At 55.7% G+C, this 20,210-nt stretch overlaps 6 protein-coding genes across 6 annotated transcripts; 3 read left to right on the top strand and 3 right to left on the bottom strand.

The window, feature by feature from the left end:
• The first annotated feature begins 754 nt into the window (after window positions 1-754).
• CDC24 (Rho family guanine nucleotide exchange factor CDC24) lies at window positions 755-5,848 on the top strand. Its single transcript, XM_076635948.1, has 12 exons — window positions 755-1,501; window positions 1,756-1,901; window positions 2,237-2,566; window positions 2,654-2,839; window positions 2,916-3,002; window positions 3,076-3,171; window positions 3,260-3,547; window positions 3,630-3,653; window positions 3,731-3,875; window positions 3,949-5,343; window positions 5,413-5,494; window positions 5,589-5,848. Exons 1-12 carry the CDS (start codon window positions 880-882, stop codon window positions 5,680-5,682), a joined length of 3,495 nt encoding a protein of 1,164 aa, XP_076494976.1. The 5' UTR covers window positions 755-879; the 3' UTR covers window positions 5,683-5,848.
• A 702-nt stretch (window positions 5,849-6,550) lies between these two features.
• Window positions 6,551-9,750, bottom strand: BDY24DRAFT_394954 (uncharacterized protein). The gene is made up of 3 exons (XM_076641246.1): window positions 9,455-9,750; window positions 9,034-9,234; window positions 6,551-8,932 (listed from the first exon to the last, which is right to left on the bottom strand). Exons 1-3 carry the CDS (start codon window positions 9,653-9,655, stop codon window positions 6,734-6,736), a joined length of 2,601 nt encoding a protein of 866 aa, XP_076494975.1. The 5' UTR covers window positions 9,656-9,750; the 3' UTR covers window positions 6,551-6,733.
• A 176-nt stretch (window positions 9,751-9,926) lies between these two features.
• Window positions 9,927-11,490, top strand: BDY24DRAFT_442844 (uncharacterized protein; the record flags this gene model as incomplete). The annotated part of the gene is made up of 5 exons (XM_076644717.1): window positions 9,927-10,200; window positions 10,313-10,494; window positions 10,578-10,633; window positions 10,731-11,089; window positions 11,185-11,490. The coding sequence occupies exons 1-5, from the start codon at window positions 9,949-9,951 to the stop codon at window positions 11,488-11,490; spliced, it is 1,155 nt and encodes a 384-aa protein (XP_076494974.1). The 5' UTR covers window positions 9,927-9,948.
• Window positions 11,491-11,853: 363 nt separating this feature from the next.
• On the bottom strand, window positions 11,854-13,113 carry BUD32 (serine/threonine protein kinase BUD32; the record flags this gene model as incomplete). The annotated part of the gene is made up of 5 exons (XM_076637486.1): window positions 11,854-11,891; window positions 12,006-12,198; window positions 12,305-12,441; window positions 12,587-12,938; window positions 13,030-13,113. 5 exons carry the CDS (start codon window positions 13,111-13,113, stop codon window positions 11,854-11,856), a joined length of 804 nt encoding a protein of 267 aa, XP_076494973.1.
• BDY24DRAFT_122491 (BTB/POZ domain-containing protein) lies at window positions 13,108-14,702 on the top strand. The gene is made up of 5 exons (XM_076635947.1): window positions 13,108-13,577; window positions 13,640-13,703; window positions 13,775-14,093; window positions 14,208-14,488; window positions 14,613-14,702. Exons 1-5 carry the CDS (start codon window positions 13,270-13,272, stop codon window positions 14,646-14,648), a joined length of 1,008 nt encoding a protein of 335 aa, XP_076494972.1. The 5' UTR covers window positions 13,108-13,269; the 3' UTR covers window positions 14,649-14,702.
• A 404-nt stretch (window positions 14,703-15,106) lies between these two features.
• Window positions 15,107-19,726, bottom strand: BDY24DRAFT_122456 (Rho GTPase-activating protein). Its single transcript, XM_076635946.1, has 5 exons — window positions 19,590-19,726; window positions 17,349-19,453; window positions 17,150-17,209; window positions 16,580-17,031; window positions 15,107-16,493 (listed from the first exon to the last, which is right to left on the bottom strand). The coding sequence occupies exons 2-5, from the start codon at window positions 19,369-19,371 to the stop codon at window positions 15,252-15,254; spliced, it is 3,777 nt and encodes a 1,258-aa protein (XP_076494971.1). The 5' UTR covers window positions 19,372-19,453; window positions 19,590-19,726; the 3' UTR covers window positions 15,107-15,251.
• Between the last annotated feature and the right edge of the window lie 484 nt (window positions 19,727-20,210).

Here is a 20,210-nt window from a genome sequence, read left to right as displayed (position 1 = left end):
GGTTTACCGGGATGGGGATGTATGTAGGAGCGGAAAAATCTTCAGCGAGAGCTCATATATCTGTCCAAAAAGGAGAGGAGAGCAAAGAAAGGGAAAAACGCGCGGAGGGTTTCGCCGTTTCCCCTGCTGAGTTGAGATCCCTCCGAGGGAATTTTGAGGCGTCTCGCGTGTGGCTTGATCATGAGATGGAAAAGCTTCCCTCCGAGCTCCCAGAGCGAGCGAGGGCGGGAAGAAACGAGAGTAAAAGCTCCGCCAGGCCCTCTTTCTAGCTCGAAGAGGGGAGACGAGCGGGGGAAAAGTGGTTTGGTTGGGCGGTTTTGGCAGCTCTGAGGGCAGGAAAAGAAGAGCTGGAGGGTAGAGAGGTGAAGGAGGATATGTATGATGAGAGTTGGAAGAGATCGAGCCAGAAAAAAAAGATAGGAAAAGGAGGGGAGAGCCCTGCGCCGTCGGATCGTCTTCGTCCTGCCCAACCTCTCTCTTCCTTCCTTCTCCCTCGAACCGGCGACCGCTCGAACCCCTTCCTTTCCCTTCTGAACCAAAGCACCAAAGAGCTCGAACACCCACACTCCTCCCTCCCTCCTTCCCCCTTGCCCTTCCAGTGACGGATCTGGAATCAGTCACCTCGTAGCCCGACGACTTCAAAAGGAACGCTTCTTCGACCCTCCGACAAAACAAGGCCCTCCTCCTTCCCTCCTCCTCCCTCCCTTCCTTCCCTCACCCCAATTCATCCCCATAAACTCCCTACCACCTCTCAACACCTCCTAGGACTCGATATACATCGGATCCCACCTTCTTATCCCCACTTTCAGCCCTCCTTTGAACGCTCGTTCGCCGTTGTCTTCCTCTTTGGGTGGTGACCTTCGATCGACGAACCTCGCCATGGCTTCCTACACTCCTCCCCTCCTTCGCAAGGCATCCTACTCGCTCTCCAACTCGGATCCTCGCGACTTCCCTTCCTCCTTATCCATCCACACTTCTTCGAATCAATCCTTTCCCTTCCCTTCTCCCAACGGAGCGTCCAGTCTCTCGCTAGCCTCGGCTTCCTCCTCGTCGACCTACCACCCTACGACTCCCCTCCTCGACTCCTCCTCTCGAACGCCCTCCAGTCTGCAGATCTCGCTCCCTCCTGGCCAGGTGAACAACCTCTCGCTCAAGACGGCTCAACTCGGAGGGAACGGCTCTTCGAAAGCAGGAGGAGGCAACCAATCCATCTTCCAAACCTCGACAATCATCCGATCCAGACTCCTCTCGATACCAAACTTCCCTCCTTACCTCTCCTACTCTCCCTCCAAGGATCTCACACCAGACGGAGGAACGACTCTTTCGGTCGTCGAGCATCTCTGGGCATGCATCAGGTTGGGAAGCAGTCTCGCTTTCCTCGTAAACAGGGTCGGAGAGACGGGAGTTTGGGATCGGTTCTTGGGAGGCAAACCCTGGGAGACGATTGAAGGAGAGGAGATGAGGTGGGAGGAAGGAGAAGGTGCTATCAACTGGGGTCTAGGTGAGTAAAGCTTTCTATCTGTATCTTTCTCATGTTTCTGGAGGTCTCGCGTGGGATGTAAAGAGGGAAGGAGGAATGAAGCCGGTCCGCCTCCTCGCCCTTTGTAGTTTCCCCTGTTTCTCTCTCGCCTTCCTTCCTTCTTTCTCCTCTGCGTTGAGATCTACACACCTAGAACATACAGACGCGTCTGTGTGGTATCCACCTTGGTTCAAGAACCATCTCGCTGACCGCTCTTCCTCTCCTATCTCCTCCAGAACCTCACAACGCCAAAGCTTGCAAGCGACCCCTGGCGAAGTGCCTCGGATTCCTCTCGACGCTCAAGCAGGCTGGTGGATGGGAGCACGACGATCTCTGGAACCTTGCAGACGTGTTCAAGGATGACACCAATGCTCTCGTCAAGGTACGTGCTCAAGGAAGATCGAGATTTGAGCTAGGGAAGGAGAGGAGAGGAGGACGTTGTTTGGTTCGAAGGAAGAGGGGTCGAACGAGGGACGTGGTAGCATCTAGGGACTTTCCTGCTATGGAAAATGTGGTGGGACTGAGGCGAGAGGGTTGGGCTGGACTCTCTCGATGGTCAGATCGAGGATGAGACGCTCTGGGTGGTCGAAAAGGGAGGCGCGTCTCTCCCTCCGAGACCCTCGTTGCGACTCCACTTCCTTCCTTCCCTCTTCTCATTGCCTTCCTTCCTTACTCTCTTTCTCCATTTTTGGCCTCTCTTCTCTGCGTACACTACAGATCCTTCACACTCTCAACCTCCTCCTCGACCTCCTTCCTTCAGCAACACCCGCCGTCTCTCCCTCTCAACTCATGTCTCCCGGTCCTTCCTCCTTCCTCCCTGGCTCTCAAAGTCCCTTCGGATACGCCGCCTCGCAGCGAGCCAACTTCATGACGGGAGTCCATGCGATTCCAGGAGCTGTGACTCCAGGTGGAGAAGCTCTGATGGCAGGAGGAGCCTTTGGAGCAGCCGTCGCGGCAGGATCGGGAGCCATGGGAGAGGCAGGGAACTTGGTTAGGGAGTTGATGGAGACGGAGAGGAAGTACGTTCAGGAACTGGAGGTTCTACAGGTGAGTCTATTTTTCTCGTATCTATCGCTCGAGCTGGAGGGGTTCGAGTCGAGAAGCTCACGCGTTTCGTTTTCTCTCTCCTCGCAGTCCTACTCTCGTTCCCTCGTTCAGAACAGTCTCATCTCTCAGGATACCGCCCATCTCATCTTCTCCAACCTCGACAAGCTCCTCGACTTCCAAAGGAGGTTCCAGATCTCTCTCGAGACCGAGGCTGAGAAGGGAAGCGGTGTGAACTGGAGGATGGGAGACTGGGGACGAGCCTTCGTGAAACATGTGCGTCCTTTCCCCGCCGCAACGACCCATATGGGCTCGAACTGATCCTCTTATCCTCCCTTGTTGACGTCTCCAGGAGAAAGAGTTCGAAGTCTACGAACCTTTCTGCGCCAACTACCTTCAAGCTTTGGACTTAGCGACGGCCGAAACGGCGAACCTTCAAGTTCGTTTCGTTCCGCTCTTCTCCCTTCCGATCCGATGCTGATTTTTTGCTCCCTTCTTTCTTTCACCTGTAGGGCCGATCCGATCTCATTCTCGAACCTACTCGAGAGCTACCCGCTTTCCTCATCAAGCCCATTCAACGAATCACCAAGTACCCTCTGCTGCTGAGTGTGAGTCCCGTCGCGTCGAGTCGAACCTCTCGATCTCTTCTCCTTCCTCGCTGACTTTCCTCCCTTTCTTTCTTCCTCGTATCATCAGTCCCTCGTCAAAGCTACCACTCCGAACGACTACGAACACCACTTCTCCGTCGTCTCTGGACTCGCTTGCGTCAAGAGGATCACCGACAAGGTCAACGAGACGTCGAGGGAGAAGGAGAACGCTGCGACGGCGATGGAACTCATCGCTCGAGTGGAGGATTGGAAAGGTCACGACCCCAAGTCTTTCGGAAAGTTGATCATCGATGATCAGCTCGTCGCTACGAAGGGGAACACGGATCGAGAGTACCACGTTTTCTTGTTCGAGCAGATGCTGTTGTGTTGCAAGGATGTAAGTTCGACCTTCCTGGTCTTCTTCCTCTTCTCCTTTTGATTGAGCTGACTCGTCTCTGTCCTCTCTTTCTTCTTTCCAGGCGAGTGAGAAGCAGACGAAGAAGGTTCGTCCTTGCTTTGGAGAAGGGGTCTCTCGACCCTGAGCTGACCGACGCGTCTCTTCTTCCTCTCCTTCTCTCAGAACAAGTCCAACTCGCTCAAGCCTCGACCGATCGGAGGAGGAGGAAGTGGGTTCGGAAAGTCGACGAGGACGATGCTCTCGGTCAAGGGTCGGATCTACGTCAACAACCTGACTCACACCGAGGTGATGAAGAGGAGAGATGGAGGTGAGCAGCTTCGACTCGTCTCTCTCCCTCAGTCTCACTCGCTGACTTTTTTCTCTTCGTCTCTCTACTACAGGATCCGGTCTTCAACTCTTCTGGCGATGTCAAGACGCTCCCGACACGACCGAGTCCCTCGTCCTCCACATGCGAACGGACGAGCTTCTTCTCAAGTGGGAGACTTCAGTTCGACGACTCATCGCAGACTACAGGAGGTCGGTTCAGCAACGACGTTCAGGTCCCTCTTCCGGTTCCATCTCTCAGCATCACCACACTCTCTCGGCCGGAAGCTCAAACGGAGGCTCGAGACGCTACTACCAATCCTCGGACGCAACCTCGCCAAGATCGACGTACGGGAACTCTCAGATGGACAACAACAACCTGTCCGCTCTCAGCTACCCAGACGAGTTCGACGACGACGACGGATCTCAGGCAGGAGGAGCATGGGAGACGGACGAGGGAGGTCTACCTCGACCTCGACGAGACTCGGAGGCAGCCAGCTGGAACCCTTCAGCAGTCGGACGACGTTCAGCACCACCAGCACGAGACGGCTCGTCGGCGGACCCAGCTACGAGAGCTCGAGCACGAACGGAGGAGCAGAACGGAGTCGTCATGAACGACTGGAGGTCTCAGCAGCAAGGCTCGTCGATCCCAGCGATGCCAGGCTTCTCGAGGAACATGTCGGTCTCGTCGGCCTCAGGACAGTCGGAAGTCTCGTTCGGAAACTCGCCTCCGATAGCCAACGGTCTCCCTCGAGGTCCTCGCCATCAACTCTCGACTTCGAACCTCCGTCGAGGCCAGATGACTCCCGAGGACGCTCCTTCGACCTTCCCCGTCCCTTACTCCTCCTCCAACGGCATCCCAGCTCGCTACGCCAACTCCAGCGTCCCTCATCGAAACAACTCCCAGTCGATGGCTCCTCCTCCCGTCCTTCCCGTCCCTCCTCAGTACCGAAGTCGATCCGCTTCGAGTCCGAACGCCTACCAACCTCAACTCAAGGAAGCTCGACCACCTCTTCCCCTCACCACCGGAGGCGGCTTCCCCATGTCCTCCGCCAACGGAAGCAATCAAACGGGAGGAACAGGCAGTGCCAACTCGTCGACGGAAGGGATCCCAAGCCAACTGGCGATGTACAACTCGTCGAAGTCGTCGCTCACGACGTCCTCCCGCGTGGACGACAAGCGAGGAAGCAGCGAGAGCAACTCGACGTCCATCTCGGAGGAGAGTCAGCCGTACCCGACGACGCCGTTTGGGAGTGGGGGAGTGGGGAGGAACGGGTCGGGGAGTCTACCGATCTCGAGGCAGGGGAGTGGAGATTCGACCGTGGTGCCGAGTTCAAACCCTTCGTCGAAGAGCAATCTTGGGACGCAAGGGTCGTCGATCATCAGGATTCACTTCGAGCAGGAGTTGCTGAAGATTAGCGTTCCGGGTGGAAGTAGGATTGAAGATGTGGCGGAGAAGGTGCTGAAGAAGAGTGAGTCGGAATCGTCTTCGCTTCGAACCGCCTTCAGCGCTGACCTTCCTCCTCCCTTCTTTGCTCCAGTCTCTCGAGGAAGAGTCGAGCTTGTAGAAAAGGCGATTCAGATGAAGTACACGGATCCGGATGGGGACATGATTCAGCTCAAGTACGTCTTCGTTCTTCCCTTTCCGTCCTCGATGTGTCTCGAACCGATCGAAGCTGACCTCTCCCTCCCTTCTTCTTCTGCTTGCTTCTTCCAGGACCCAAGACGACTGGCTGGTATGCATCGAGGACCATGAATCGGATCAGATCGAACTTCACGCTACGGTCCTGGAACCTCATCGCCACCGGTAGTCGTTGTCGGTCTTCCCGCTCTCTTCCTCCCTCAAAAATCGTCGTCCGCTTCTCGGATCCCCTTCGTTTCGTCCCTTCGTACATCCTCCCAAAATCCCGTGTTCTTGCCACGCTCGTCGCTTTTGCTTAATCTATCCCTTTCTTTCGTTCCTTTCCCTCGTTCGTTTGTTCGTTTTCTTGGAGTCGCTTATCCCCCTTCCCTTCCCGCTCCCACTCTCTCTCTCTTACTTATTCGCTCCGCTCCCTCTCTCTCTCACAACCGCAAAGGATCTCAAACCCAAACCCCATCCTTATCCATATCTCCGCACATCCATCCCCAAATCCTACCCACCTTAACTTCTCTTCTCTTCCCTTTCCCTCTTCTCTATAACGACTTCTCTCTCTCTCTCTTCCTTCTCTCTCTTTCTTTCCCTACTCTCTCTCTCCTCTTTACTAGTTGTACCAACCCCTTCGAGTTCCCCTTTTCTTCCCTTGCCCTTTTTCGCCTCGTTTCTCTCAATAACGACCCTTCGATCTGCCCGTTCCCCTTTCTCTCCTTTCTCGCTGTTCTCTCTCCTTTTCGTTCTTCTTTCTCGCTTTGGTTTCATTCACGAATAACACGCCTTCTTGGGGGTCATGGTTTCTCTGTTTCCGTTCTCTGTTTCGGTTTCTTTTGACTTCGTTTTTTTTTCCTCTCTCTCTTCTTCTTTCTTACTTTGATCGATTGAATTGCTCTTGAACCGACCTAAGCTGCTTTGATTATGAGCTCGTTTTTTCACCTGCTAGAGCGGCAAGGAGCAAGGTGGGAAGAGACGGGGGATGGAGGCAGGTAGGAGAGAGAGGAAGAGAGGCAGAGGGACGCGTCGAGGACTTGCGAGAGGCGAGGAGATGAGAGCGAAACGAGTACATGCACAGGGAGGATAAAGAAGAAGAAAGAGAGAAGCCCACGATCCAAATAGAGCTTATGAAAAATAAAAGAAGGAAAGGCAAAGAAAGGAGACACGAAACTGAAACGAACGACGAAGACCAACCCAAAACAAAACCTCAACGCGTCGTCTCTCCTCTCTCTCCTTTATCTCAGCGCCAAACACCTCCGCACACTCAACCCCATCGGCGTCGCTTCCGCCCCTCCCACTCCCACCACCTCTCCCTTCCCATTCTTCGCACCTCCAGCCTTCCCGCCCCCACCTCCCTTCGTCGCCGTCGCCATTCCCTTCAACAACGCCCGATGATTCTCCAAGAACGGACTCGGATGCAAGCTCGCTCTCCCGTCCTCCCTGTTCCAGTTCATCTCCGAGTTCGACAGCGACGAAGGTTGCTCCCTCTGGAAGTGCGAGACCAGGCCGGCGTTGGAGGTGGGTTGCTGGTTGTTGGAGGAGAAGTTGGGGTTGAGGGTTGAGATGGATCCTGTTGAGGACGCAGCTGAGGAGGAGGGAGGCGCAGGGGAGGAGAACATGGAGGCGGAGCGTTGAGGGTGCTGGCCGTAGGAAGGGGAGGAGTTGGGTGGGTTGCGGTTGGAGGAGGAGGAGGAAGCGAGGGGAGTGGGGAGGAACTGAGCGGCTGCTCCTTGGAGACCTCCGAGGATGGAGCGTTTGAGTCCTTCGGCTAAGGAGGTGCTCGAGGACGAGGAGGTCAAGCGTGACCGCTGCCGAGGTTGGTCGTTGAACTCCGAAGGGATATCGGTTGACGACCGAAGGGAAGCCATCGCGCTGGGTGCCCCTCCGAATCTCCCTCCTCCGCTTCGACTGTCGGTATCGTACGCTCCTCCTCCTCCTGATTCGACGCTTCGCAAGCTGGCCATGGAGGTGGTTCGATCTCGTCCGTCCCTGAGATCACTGCCCGTCTTCCCGTAGGGAGAAGTGCCTCCTCGAAGGGACGAGAAGGACGCTTTCCGGAGGTGTCCCATCGCGTCTCCGGTTCCTCCTCCTCCTCCTCCTCCCGTTGAAGCTCGCAAGCTCTGGGTATCGACTTCTGGACTCCTCGAGACTGGCCATCCTGACCGAGGATCAACGGGAGGGTTTGCTGAGGCGTAGTCGGAGGAGAGTTGAGGAGGAGCGGTGGTGGGACCGTTGGACGTGACAGAGACGAGTCGACGAGGAGCGAAGTTCCGACTCGCTCCTGTGAACGAGTTGAGGGAGGATCGGGAGGAGGCTGTTCGAAGCGGAGGAGGTCTGGTTCCTCGAATGGAGGGGAAGGACGGTTGGCGATGATGAGGAAGATCGGCGGAGGCGTTGTTGCTCGTTGGGGACTGGGTGGTTGGGAAAGCGTAGGAGTCTCCCTCGGGATGCTGCTGCTGGGGTTCGTCCGCTCCGACGATGGTAGCGGTATCGACCGAGGAGGGAGGACTGGGATGAGGATCGGCGGCGGGGATGACAGGGGAGATGGGATGAAGGTCGGCTTGAGTGGTGAGGAGTTGAGCGGGAGGGTTGATCTGAGGAGTGGGAGCGTGGATGTCGAAGTGACCTGAGGTGGTTCGTGGACGACGAGGATGGATGGAAGGGAGGTCGGTGGAGGAAGAGGATCGATCGCTTCCTTGGTTAGCGAGATGAACGTCCGAGTAGACTTTCCGAGGAGGAGAGGAGAGATCCTTCTGTTGAGGGATCGAGGCGAGGGTCGAGGCGGCTACTGTTGAAGGTGCGGCTGCTCGATTCGCTGCCGATGCTGGGGATGGGGAGGTGACCGAGTGATGAAGACCGTTCGAGTTGGTATCCGAGGCATGTCGAAGGAGTTGAGCTGAAAGGGAAGACGACGAGGCTGCTGGTCGAACCGTTGGACGTCTCGACGTGGGAGTCGGAATGGGATCGATCTCCTTGTCCTCTTCCTCCTTGTCAGGATCCGGAGACGATGGTGCAGGACTCGACGTGACGGGAGGTGTAGGAAGTCCTCCTTCCTCCTGATCTCGACTGAGAGGAAGAGGAGGTCCGTTCGACGACGACGAGGGGACGATGAACGACTGGCGTTTCGGACTGGTTCCGTTCGTCTGAGTCGAGAGCAGATCCGAGCTGCTCGAATGGATCCTGAACATGGCCAGAGCTCCAGCTGCTTTCCTGTCCGCTGCTCCTCGTTGAACTGGAGTAGGTCCTGAAGGATGATGAGCGCCGTCGTTGGAGACCTTTCGAGATGAAGTTGAGCTCGAGCGCGCTCGTCCTCCTCCTACGACCTTTGAGGACGACGACGAGGTCGTCTTCTTGATTTCGTGACCTCCGGCTGCTGCTCCGTCGTCGCTGTTGGATTCCCATCCTTCCTCGTCTCCAGGAACGGCTTCTCTCGACTATGAAACAGAGGGAAACGAACAAGGGATCAGCTCGCTCTCGCCCGGCCGGTTCGAGGTCTGCTCCCTTCCCTCTCTCGCTCACTGTCTCACGAACTCACGCTGCTCTTCTTGATGACCGACGCGTCCATGAGTCCACTGTGGTGTCTAGCTGGAGCGCTTGTTCCTGTCGAGTCGTCGATGATGGTTGTTGTCGAAGGGGTTCGTTGGAGGGCTCCCAGACGAGGGATGTGCGTTTCAGACCGATGAGAGGTGAGACGGACGTGATTGGAGGAAGGATGATGGGTAGGGTGGAAAGAGGGCTGTGTAGAGAAGAAGGAGAAGAGTCAGCATAACGAGCTTATATCGCTTCAAGAGGTGAAGGAGCAGAGAGAGGGGCCGAGAAAGAGGCAAGAGAGAGCAAGAGAGTTGGGTTGGGACGAGATCTCCCTTCCCTCGCTCTCCCTCCCTCTCTCCTCCTCCTCTCCTTCCTCTACAACCTCCCGACCTCCTATTCGAGCACAACCAGAAGAGTGCACTCACACCGTCGCTCGTAGACTTCTTTCTCAGCTTCGGAGGAGCCATGCTTCCCGCGTCCGACGAAGGTCCTCCCGTGGTCATCCCGAGTCCTCCTCCAAAGGTGCCTCCCTTCTTGCCCAGCGAGGAAGTGGAGCTGGATCGAGAGTGAGAAGAGGAACGTCGAGTAACGACAGCGGGTCGATGGTGAGTCGCTGCCGTAGGCATGGTGAGGTAGAGACAAGGAGGAGGAGAGGGAGGGAAGGAGAGGGAGAGGGTGAAGGTTGGAGGCGAGCAAGAGATAGGGAGGGTTCAGCTGGTGGTGGGCCGCGTTTTGATCCCGTTTTTGTAGAATTTCTGAAAGTTACAAAGACCCTTGTAGATTTAGCTGTCTCTTTTACTTCCTTCTGATGCAAAAATCCAAAAAGAATGGACCTCTTAGCGGTTGTCAAGCCTTCTCGAGGGCAAGTCGAGCTCACCTCCTTCCCTTCTCTCTCTCCTCCAACTCTCACTCTCGCCAAATGTCAGCTCAAACGATCCCTGAACTCGCTCTCTCTGACACTTCAGAGTCCTCGTCATCTTATCACGAAGTACAGTACGATCCTTCCAAGAACGGTCTCTGGGTAGACGATCAAGAGGAAGAGGTCGAAGAGGACGAGGACGAGGACGAGGACGAGGTCGTTCCTCCTTCGACTGTGACCCCTTGGAACGCTTCGGGTTGGGACGATACAGCTTTCGTACAGGTCTGGGAGGCAGCGAAGGAGGAGTACATGGTTGGTAACTCTTTCATCGAGGGCTAAGGTCTCTTTGGGAGATAACGAAGGCCAGGAAGGAAACGAACGAGCTCACCCTTTCTCCTTCTCTCTCTTCCCTCTCTCGCTCCAGAAACACCACGACCCCGTCTCCCCGTACGTCCCTTTCAAAGCCGACAGGGACCTCGTCGATCTCTCCAAACAGAGAACCAAGGACTCGTGGAAGATCAAGCTTCAGGCGAAGGAGCAGCTCGACAGGGAGGAAGCGGAAGCGAACGGGCTGCCTCTAATGGGATCCAAGGCGACGAGCAGTTTGTGAGCTCATTCTACTCTTCAATCGTCGTTCTTGTCGACCTCAGAACGAAGAGCTGATACGACCTTGTGTTTGTTGGATGTAGATGGTACTCCTCCCTCTTCAGACCGCCTCCTCCTACAGCGAGGAAGAAACGACCCGGTTCGTCTCGTCCTTCTCTCTCTCTCTCTCTCTCTCCCTTTCCTCTTCTCCTTGCCCAGCTAACCACCCTCTCGTCTTTCTTTCCTCTCTACGACAGCCAAAAAGCCCAAACACACCCACCAACCCACCTCCTTAGAGGCGTACCACCCTCTCTCCCCTTCCTTCGCTCCCCTCTCTCCCTCCAACGACAACGTCGCTTCAACCTCCTCCTCGACTTCTCAAATTCCAGACCTCTCCCTCAACCCCGAACCCGAACCCAACTGGGACGCTACTTGGACGGGAGAAGGAGAGGAGCAGTGGGAGTACGAGGAAGAAGAGGAGGAGGCGGTTTATACGGGAGTGAGAACGGTTCAGTTGGATTTCGGAGGTGGAGGAGGTGGTGGTGGTGGGAGGGCAGGGCATTGGGACGATGGGGAGTTGGTTAAGGGCTGGGAGAGAGGGAAGAGGGAGTGGGAGGTGAGTTTGACGCGTCTCGTCGATCTTCCTTTCAAGTTTCTTCGTCTCATTCACCTCGCTGACATTCTCCCGGTTCCTCTTTCGTGCTTCACAAGGCCATCCACGGCAAATCCAAATCCTGGCTTGATCAAGCCATGGAGGATGCTGCTGCTCTCGCTGCCGCCGCTCAATCCTCCGCTCAACCGGCAACCTCAGCGTCAACCTCAATTCTCCCCTCCTCGTCGTCGCTCCCACCTAAACCGTCCACCACCCCAGTGCCAGTGCTGGACAAGGTGTCGAGGAGAAATCTGGCGAGGTTCGGGAGGGCAGAGGGTGGGAGTGGGACGGCGGGAGCGGGAGGGGAGGGTGGTGAGGAGAAGGAGGTTGTGGGTCAGGAAGGGGAGGGCTTGAGCTACGATTGATTTGTTTAGAGAAGTGGATCAATGTGAACTTTCTGACTTTTGGTTCGAAAGAGCGTTGGAGGCGGGGAAGAGGGGTAGAGGAGAGAGGGAAGGAAACAAAGGCAGAGAGAAACGCGTCGAACGAGTTCACGCTTGTTCGTTTTCGCTTCCCTCGGACGCGAGTTCGAATGGAAGTTCGGGAGGGACTTGTTGAACGATGGAGCTGCGCGGATCTTTGACTACGAAGAACAGGCTCGACTACGACTTGAACTCGTTTGGAACGAGGCCGGGGTGCAGAGAGACAGAAGAAAGGAGGGTTTCGTCTTGCGGGAGTCAAGTCGAGTACAAGCAGAGAGAAGCTGGATAAAGCATGTTGAATTCTATCTATCCAAGCATGCTTCGTTTCCTTCCTCTCAGCCGCACTGCAAAAACAAAACGAACGCAGACGAGATCCGAACAGAAAGATAAAGTCAGTTTTCGTTTTGACGCGTCTCTCCCTCTCTCTCTCACAGAAAAAAAGGGGCTTTCCCACTCACCATCCTCCAACCTCCTCCCCACCTCCTTCCAAGCCTTCTTCCCCATCTTCTTCTCGTACGCAACCATCACCTCCTCGAACAGCCCTTCCGACCCAGGATGCGTCGACGAGAACGCTCGCTCGAGAACGTAGAGGTCCACGGCTTTGTCTTCCGCTAGGGTGGAGGAGAAGGAGAGGCCGAAATCGATCATGACCTGTAAATGCAGATGACAGTAACGTAAGAAATAAAAGAGAGAGAAAGGAGGTGAGTACAGAGAAGGACGAGGAGGGAGAGGGAGAGGGAGAGGGAGAGGGACGAACGAGCTCGTAGGACGGCGAGCTGGGAGAGGAGGGTTCTAGGGGTCGAATCATCATGTTGGAGGTGGTGAGATCACCGTGGATGATGTCTGTGAGGTGGAGGAGAGCGAGTTGGGAGCCTATGAGCGAGGGCAACAGGGCTGAGAGGGAGGGAGAAAGAGGGAAAGGTAAGCTCGAGCTGAACAGACGTGGGTCCTTCCTTCGCTTCTCTGCGGTCCCAAGAGGCTCGTTCTTGAAGGTCGGAGAGCTAGAACGTATACGAGAGAACATTATTCGAGAACTTACCAAGATCCAATCCGTCCCAGCCGTTCTGTACGAGCTCTTCTTCCTCTCCTCCCTCGACCTCCCCATCCTCACTCCCCTCGACGTCGTCCTCCTCGTCCCCACCACCCATCACCTCCCTCACGCTCCAACCTTCAACCCACTCCATAGCGACCACTCCACTCTCCACCTCGACTCCTCTCAATCCAGGAACTGTGACTCCTCCTCTCGCCGCTCGAACGAGACATCTTGCTTCGGAGGTGACCCGAGCTCGAGTGAGTTGAGCGTCGAGGTGAGCATGTCGATACAGCTTTGGGAAACGATGTTTGATCAGAACGGGAGGTTGAGAGGGGAAGATGGTTGTCTTGTAGACTTTCTGTAGAAAGAAGAGAGAGTGGAGAGAAGCGAGATTGTGAGCTCGGGAAAGAAAGGGGAGGGAGGGAGGGCTGAGGAAGGAGACGACAAACTGCTTCTGCTCCTTGTTTGATGACTGTAGAATTCGATATCAAGTTGAGAAAGGGTGAAGGTGCTGATGAAGAAGGAGGAGACATGGTTGCTGAAGTCTGAAAATTTAGTTCCGAATCGATAGAAGGCGTTTGGGAGGAAGGAAGGGAGGAGAGAGAAGTTGAGCTTCAACCATCCGACCACGACCTCCTTCCCCTTGCTTCCTTCTTCGTCCCCTTCTTCTGCCCCTTCTCAGCTTCAGTATGCCACCCAGAGCCTCTTCCTCCACCTCCAGTGACCCTTCAGCCTCCAAGAAGCGCAAAACTGCTCAGGTGGAAGTCACGAACGACGCTCCCTCTCCTTCAACGACCTTCTTCTTCGCCGACGGGAACGTCCTTCTTCACGTCGAATCAACGCTCTTCAAGGTCCATAAGAGTGTTCTGGAGAAGGCAGAGGTCTTCGCCGACACTCTCCTGGTTGGTTCCAACGAAGGAGGAGGGATACCAACGATCAAACTCGAAGACAAGACGGACGACTGGAGGGTTCTGCTGAGGGCGATGTACGATGGATTGTGAGTCGTTTCTGAATCCCTCAGAGGATTTCTCGTGCTCATTCGGAACTGTGCCCGTTCAGGTCCTTCTTCCAGAAGCTCCCAACTCTGCTGGAGACTCGTTCTTTGCTCCTTCTCTCCGACAAAGTGAGCTCTTTCCTTCTCCTCCACGCGCCCTTCTCTACTCCCTCTCGACGCTGAACCGTCTCTCTTTTCAGTACGACCACTCCTCCATCTTAGCCGCTTCCAAAGCTACCTTCCTCGCTAGGTCCATGCACGAGCAAGAGCTCAACATCAAGATGGGAGTCGAGGAATCGGATCCGTATCAACACGACAACGCCTTCCAACCGTTCTCCAGCGAAGCGCTCCGCGCTCTCCTCGCTCTGCAGGAAGAGTTCAGCCTAGATTCAACCTCGGTACGATGGATCCATAACCTTATAGCTGTCCTCGACCCACCCTTACGGCTCCGATTCCTGAAGAGAAAGGAGGAGGAGGAGGGAGGGCAGGCCTGGCCTCCTCCTTTACCAGATCGGACTCGTCAGTTCTTTGTGTTTTCTCTCTCTCTTCCCCTCCTCCCTCTCTGACCTACATCGCATTTATTTTTCCAATCGCAATTCTCCATGGCGTCACCTTCCCCTAAAACGAACCCAGACCTCTCGATCCTTCTTCGCGTCGAATCCCTCGCTCGTCTCACCGCCCAAACATTGCTGGTCAACTTCGACACCCTCCATCATCCCGACTGTGAGATCGACTCCGATTGTAAAGAAGACCAAGATCTTATCTCGAACGAGATCTACAAGCACCTGGCTCGGCAGAACTCTTACGAGGCGGTGATCGTTGGGAGGCTCAACGTGATCGACGACGCGAGCAACTCGATTGAGGATGGGTGTAGAGTGAAACTCCGGGAGTTTTGGACGGCTAAGATGAGGGAGGCAAGTTCAAGTTCTCTTTTCTGTGTCTCGAGGAAGCTTTTGGATCTCTCTCTTTCTCTCTCTCTCTCTCTGCGAAAATCAAACTGACCTTCGTTCCTCTCTCCTCGTCTCGCTTCCCACTCAGCTCGACGCCGAGAAGGAGAAGGACTTCGACCCTTGAACTTTCGAACCAGAGGGTTTGGGTACATCAGATGTGTCTTCACTCTTTCTCGAATTCCTCAGGACGTCGCAAGATCGAAAGGAAACCCCCAGGGGTTGCGCGCGTCCCGACGCGTCAAACCCTCGAGCCTTCAAACGCCATGCTATCCGATCCACAGCTCCTCTCCAAGACAATCAAACTCAGAAGCAAGTCTAACACCTCGATCGTCCAAAGGGGGTATCATCAAAGAGTTCTCCAAGCGAAAAAAAAAGAGAAATCTCGTTCATCTCGTCTCGTCTCGTTCGTGGTATCATAAAAGAAAAGCCGTAGGTTAGGAAAGGGTATGGATGCGAGTCAGTGAGCGGGAGGGATGGGATAGAGTAAAGGCAAAAAACGAATAAACGAAGACGAAGCAGCGAGACGGACGGTGCAGAGAGAGAGGTAAGGATAGGTTCGTTGAGAGGAGAGGGTAGGAAAAAGACAACCGAGTGGAGGCGAGCGATGGAAAAACGAAACCAAGAAATCGAAAAGCAAGAAGTTCAAAAAGCAAGAAGTTCGGAAAAGCAAGGAGTTCAAAAAAAACGAAGAAAAGCAAGAAAACGAACGACGCGTCTCCCTCCCCTCTCAACCCCTCGTCGACCCTCCCCCGTTCCCACCACCCCCTTCCAAAGCCTTCACCGCATCCAGCACCGTCCTCCCCAACCCCTCCTCCAGTCCACCCCCGTGTCCTCCTCCTCCTCCCAACCCAACCATCGCGCTCCCTCGCTTCCACATCCCTCCTCTCTTCCCGCTCGCACTCCCACTTGCCTCCGAGCTCTTCACCGGAACGACGGGGACGACCTTGTGATTCGACGACCCGAAGAACCCTCCTCCTCCTCGATGGAACGGCTTGGAAGTGACAGCGAGGTCGGGGAGGGAAGCAGTTGCTGGATCGGGGGAAGGGGAGTTGTTGGAGTTTCCTGAGCGTCGGAAAGAGTGGAACGTTGGTGTCGTGGTAGACTTGAACCGATCTGAGATGGGCGTTCCAAAGATGTGTCGACGAGCTGCTACGACTCCCGACGGGGGGAGAACGTCAGTTGGAGGTGCGTCCGTGGCGGGAGAGGAGGGAGAGGGAGAAGGTTTGGTTTCCTCTGAGGCTCGACGAGTGCTCGAAGTGCTGCTGGTGGGAGGAGGAGGAGAGGAGAAGAGGAGGGATGACTGAGGTGGTGGAACCGAGGCTTGGAGGTCGACGAAGGAACCGTTCTTCCTACTACTCGAGAACATCGATGCTCGATCCTTCGTGTTCGACGAAGACGACACGAGGATCTCCTCCGTTCCATCCCCGTTGTTCGATCCAGACGACGTCGATCTAGGAGGGGAGGACATGTTCCTCTTCTTCCTCATCGATCCTGTTCCTCCGTTCCAAGCCGACGGCGACGCTCCTCCTGTTCCCTCGGACGCGACGGGAACTCCCAACTTCTTTTTCAACCCTCCCTTCTTCGCTGGCGATTCCCACCCCGTCGACGTCTGTCCTGATCCTGAACTCGACTCTTCTTTGGCGAGAGTAGCGAACGACGGGAGAGGGGAAGTCGAAGGGACTCGAACGTCCAGGCGTGGAGGGTCGATGGTCATCTTCTTGCGAGTGGGAGTGCTGGGAGGGACGACCGGAGAGTTGGTGATGTTGTCGACTTTGGGACGAGGTGGGAGGAGAGGAGGGTTGGACAGGAGAGCGGTAGAGTTGGAGTTGAGGTCGGCAGGGGATTTGTCGAAGAGGGTCGTGTGGTTCTCGACGAGAAGTCGGAGGAAGGGCGGCGAGAGGCAGAGCGACGGGCAGAAGACGAGGAGGAGATTCGAGAGGGTCATTTTGTTCTCGTGGGAGAACTTGGACTGTAGAAGGAAGAAAGGAGAAAGGTCTCGTCAGTTTCGTCTCGCTCGAACGAAGAAAAAGCTCGACGCGTCGTCGTCAAACTCACCGTATGATCCAACAAGCACACCACCGCCTTCAGCAACCACCAATGCACCTCGGGGAGCTTCTCCAACAGATCCTTCACCTCCTTCAGCAACGCAGCCCTCTGCTCCCCTCCCTTCAACGATCCTTCAGGTCGAGCAACGGACGAGACCCCGAAGCCTTGATCTCGAGCTGGGGAACCTGTGTACTTTCGAAGGACGACGTCGAAGGAGGGGGTGAGGGTTGAGGTGAGGATTGCGGAGGGGACTGGGCAGGCGGGAGAAGAAAGAGAGGTCAGTTCGAGTTCGATCTTCGAAAAACGGAGGGAAAGAGGAGACGAGACGAGACGAGCCAACTCACGTTCCCTCAAATAAGCCTTGAACACCGACGCAACAGCATGAGGATCCAGATCCGATGGGTCCGACAGAGCAAGATCGATATCCGCTCCGGTGTCGAACTGGTTCCTCAGCTTTTGGACTGCGAGCACCGAAACGAAAACGAAGAAGACCAAGGTCAGTTTCTCGACGCGACCTTCTTTCCTTCCTTCCTTTCCCCTCTTCCTTCCCTTTGCTTTTGACAAAGAGAGCAACCTCACCATGCGTAGCCCTTCCACTAATCCTGAAGATCCCTTCCTCCCTAGGTCCCCAGGTTTCCACTGCAAACGAACGAACCACAAAACACAACACCAAGGTCAGCTCTCCTCTTCTTCCCTCCTCTCCCTCTCCCTCTTCCCCCTCACCCTCACCCTCCCAAACCCTCCTCGAACCCAAAACACTCCTTTCGTTCGTACTCACAGTAATCCACACACCTAACCACCAAAGCAGGCAACACCTCCCTCCCTTTCCCATTCACCAACCTCCCCTCGCCAACCTTCTTCCCGTTCGTCCCACCCACCAAACCCCACCCCTCCCCGACCACCTCTCCAACCTCCCTCCCAAACACCCTCCCCTCCCCAGCTGCAACCAGCACCCCAGCAGGTCCGTTCGGGTCGTACATTGTGACCCTCCTGGCTCCTCCCCAGTTCGAACTCGACGCGTTCGACGGTTTGCCGTTCGTGTTGGAGGAAGAAGCTCTCCACGACGAGTTGAGATGTCTCACCGCCGTCCCAGGAGCAGAGAAGAGGACTTGATGGAGAGGTTTAGGTGATTTACTGCTGCTTCCCGTTCCGTTTCCGTTTCCGTTCGCACTCGACGAGGACGCCGCGTGCTCGTTGGGCTGGTTGAAGTACGCGTTGGACTCGGAGTAAACAGCACCTGCCACGCCTCCTACCATCCCTCCCCAGGCTGCTAGACGATTCCGCATCCCTCCTCCTCCGAAGCTGGAGCTGACCGAGTGGGAGGGAGCGTGCGTGGGTCGCGTCGTCGTCGTCGCCGTTGGGTTGGAAGGGAGGGACGAAGGAGCGAACTCTGCTTTGGCTACGTGTTTCTGGACCTGAGGAGTTGGACGAGGAGGGAGGAGAGGAGCTGGGGATAAGGGGAGGGGAGAGGAAGAGGGAGGGGTGTTGGTTCGACGGATGGACAGGTGGTTCGAGTGGGAGGTCGAATGGGAATGGGTGTGGGTTGGTCGGGGATCGTTGGGACCTCCTGATGGAACCTCGAGCGTGGTAGGTGCTGTGGAAGGTCTTCTCCCTGGACTGGTAGGTGATGCAGGGAGAGCTTTGGACTGAAGCCAGGTTGGTTTGAGAGGGAGGGAGGGTGCGGAGGCGGTGGAGATGGATAGCGACGGCTGCGAGGACGAGGAGGGTTGAGGTTGAAGGTGAGGTTGAGCTGAGAACGATCGTTGATGGGTAGGGCCGAGGTTGCTCGTCGTTGCTGACGTTGAAGGACGGGGAGGAGTGGAAGATCGAGAGGAGGAGGAGGAAGAGGAAGAAGAGGCGGTGGTCGAAGTTGAGGCTGAGAGGGAGGCGGTATCGTTGACGAGGGTAGGGGTAGGGGTGGTGGTGTTGGCAGCTGATATCTGTCTCGAGGGAGGTTGTTCCGTTTGAAGGTTCGAGGAGGGAGGAGTAGGGAAGATCGAAGAGGACGACGTTGAAGTTGAGCTCGCAGTTTGGTCGACGACGAGGAGGAGGGAGGGAGGAGTAGGAAGCGGCCGTATCGATCCTTTGGTTGACGACGAAGCTGAACTCGTCAGAGGAGTAGGTAGAGGTCGAACTCCATTCTTGCCGAGGAGGGAGAGGGAAGTCGTCGAGGAGGAGTTTGAATTCGAGGTCGATCCTGGTGGTTGAACGTCATCCGATCCTCGTCTGGTGGTGGTGGAGAAGGAAGGAGGTGCGGGAAGCGTAGCAATGAGATCTTCCGACTCTCCTCCTGCTGCTAGCGAAGACGACGAGGATGGGCTCTTCCCTATCTTCCCTATTATCCACGAGGAAGGTGAAGGAGGCAAGTCTGCGAGAGAGAGCTCAGGTTTCACCGTCTCAGCAACCGACACCCTGTTCGCTTCCTCCGACTCGTTCCCTCCTCCTCCCTTCCCTCCTCCTCCTCCTCCTCCTCCTCCTCCTGCCCTGCCGTTCCCTCCTAGTCCACCTTTCCTATACGCAGCACCGCCTCCTCCCTTATCCAGGAACTCCCACCCTTTCCTCAAACTGACTCCACCCTTCCAATCCTCCTCCAAGTCGTCGTCGTCGTTCTGTTGCGAGGGAGGGAGGTGGTTGGTTCGTCGAACGAGCAAGGACCCGTCGCCTTCGTCCCAGGATTCCTTCCTCGAGTGATCCAGGGAGGAAGATTGCGATTGAGAACCAGAGAGGGACGAAGAGGAAAGCGTCGTTTCGACCGAAGAGGAGGAGGAGAGGTAAGGTGAGGAAGAGGGAGTGAGCGACATGGCCGAAGGAGAGAGAGGGAAGGAGAGCTCGACGGCGAGGGAAGCGGTGCGTTGATGGTGGTGGTTTGAGGGGAAGAAAAACCTGATATCACGAGCAAGGCACGCACGAGGGAAGCGGAAAGAGGAGTCAGCTTTCCTTCTCCCATATATCTCGTACCTCTCGTACTCATCCCTCAAACTGCCAGCTCTAAACCAAGGTCGTTTCGTTTCGCACTCACCTCCCGTTCCGTACGGCGCGCAAGCAGAGAGTGCTTTGCCTTTGAGTCTTTTTGTTTAGGGAGAGGAGTTAAAGGAAAGTGAGTGGCGTAAGGTGTAGAGTAGAGGAAGCTTGTGCTGGTTATGAGAGGAGGGCAGGAGAGGGTTGGGGAGAAGGAGAAGAGCGAACGAGGTCAGTGCTTTCTTTCCAAGCGCAGTGAAGAGATCGATTTCTTGCTCCGCCAAACTTTCTCGAGTGCATTGTTCCGAGATGAATGTGATCGTTAGGGTACGAGAAGAAGAAAGAGGGCGGGAGCGTTGAAGAAAGTTTTCTCTGCGCAAAGAGAGAGAAAGGCGCGGGAGGTCTCGAGAGGGCCGACGTCGCTTCGTTTCGGCGCGTTTGGTTTTTGTTTTCTCGTTCTTGGATCGCTGAGCTTGCCTTCATTTCTGAGGCAAGAGACAGCAAGAGAGCATGAGAGCATGAGCAGCTTCTAGCTAGGAGCTCATAGCTTCCACTAATAGAGACTCTGCTCTCGACCCCACGAGCTCGACATCGAAAAAGGGCGGCCGTTCTGTCGGCGCGTCGTCCCCTCCTCTCTCTCTCTCGTTCCCTTCTTCCTCCCTCTTTGCCGAACAAAGCTTCA

Source organism: Mrakia frigida (genome assembly GCF_051309035.1).
Source record: "Mrakia frigida strain ATCC 22029 unplaced genomic scaffold BDY24scaffold_23, whole genome shotgun sequence".
Lineage (NCBI taxonomy): Eukaryota > Fungi > Basidiomycota > Tremellomycetes > Cystofilobasidiales > Mrakiaceae > Mrakia > Mrakia frigida.
The sequence above is the reverse complement of the archived record's forward strand: the minus strand, read 5'-3'. Positions and strand labels throughout refer to the sequence as shown.

Excerpts from the sequence above, each read along its gene's own strand:
- CDC24 (XM_076635948.1), top strand. The coding sequence starts at position 880 with ATGGCTTCCTACACTCCTCCCCTCCTTCGCAAGGCATCCTACTCGCTC. Across the intron at positions 2,567-2,653 it reads AGGAACTGGAGGTTCTACAG|TCCTACTCTCGTTCCCTCGT; the intron begins GTGAGTCTATTT and ends CTCTCCTCGCAG. Across the intron at positions 3,003-3,075 it reads CCGAAACGGCGAACCTTCAA|GGCCGATCCGATCTCATTCT; the intron begins GTTCGTTTCGTT and ends TTTCACCTGTAG.
- BDY24DRAFT_394954 (XM_076641246.1), bottom strand. The coding sequence starts at position 9,655 with ATGCCTACGGCAGCGACTCACCATCGACCCGCTGTCGTTACTCGACGT. Across the intron at positions 9,235-9,454 it reads AGAAGTCTACGAGCGACGGT|CCCTCTTTCCACCCTACCCA; the intron begins GTGAGTGCACTC and ends TTCTCTACACAG. Across the intron at positions 8,933-9,033 it reads CGGTCATCAAGAAGAGCAGC|TCGAGAGAAGCCGTTCCTGG; the intron begins GTGAGTTCGTGA and ends TCTGTTTCATAG.
- BDY24DRAFT_122491 (XM_076635947.1), top strand. The coding sequence starts at position 13,270 with ATGCCACCCAGAGCCTCTTCCTCCACCTCCAGTGACCCTTCAGCCTCC. Across the intron at positions 14,094-14,207 it reads TCCTTTACCAGATCGGACTC|ACCTCTCGATCCTTCTTCGC; the intron begins GTCAGTTCTTTG and ends AAACGAACCCAG. Across the intron at positions 14,489-14,612 it reads GGACGGCTAAGATGAGGGAG|CTCGACGCCGAGAAGGAGAA; the intron begins GCAAGTTCAAGT and ends CTTCCCACTCAG.
- BDY24DRAFT_122456 (XM_076635946.1), bottom strand. The coding sequence starts at position 19,371 with ATGTCGCTCACTCCCTCTTCCTCACCTTACCTCTCCTCCTCCTCTTCG. Across the intron at positions 17,210-17,348 it reads GGTTAGGTGTGTGGATTACT|TGGAAACCTGGGGACCTAGG; the intron begins GTGAGTACGAAC and ends GTTCGTTTGCAG. Across the intron at positions 17,032-17,149 it reads TAGTGGAAGGGCTACGCATG|TCCAAAAGCTGAGGAACCAG; the intron begins GTGAGGTTGCTC and ends CGGTGCTCGCAG.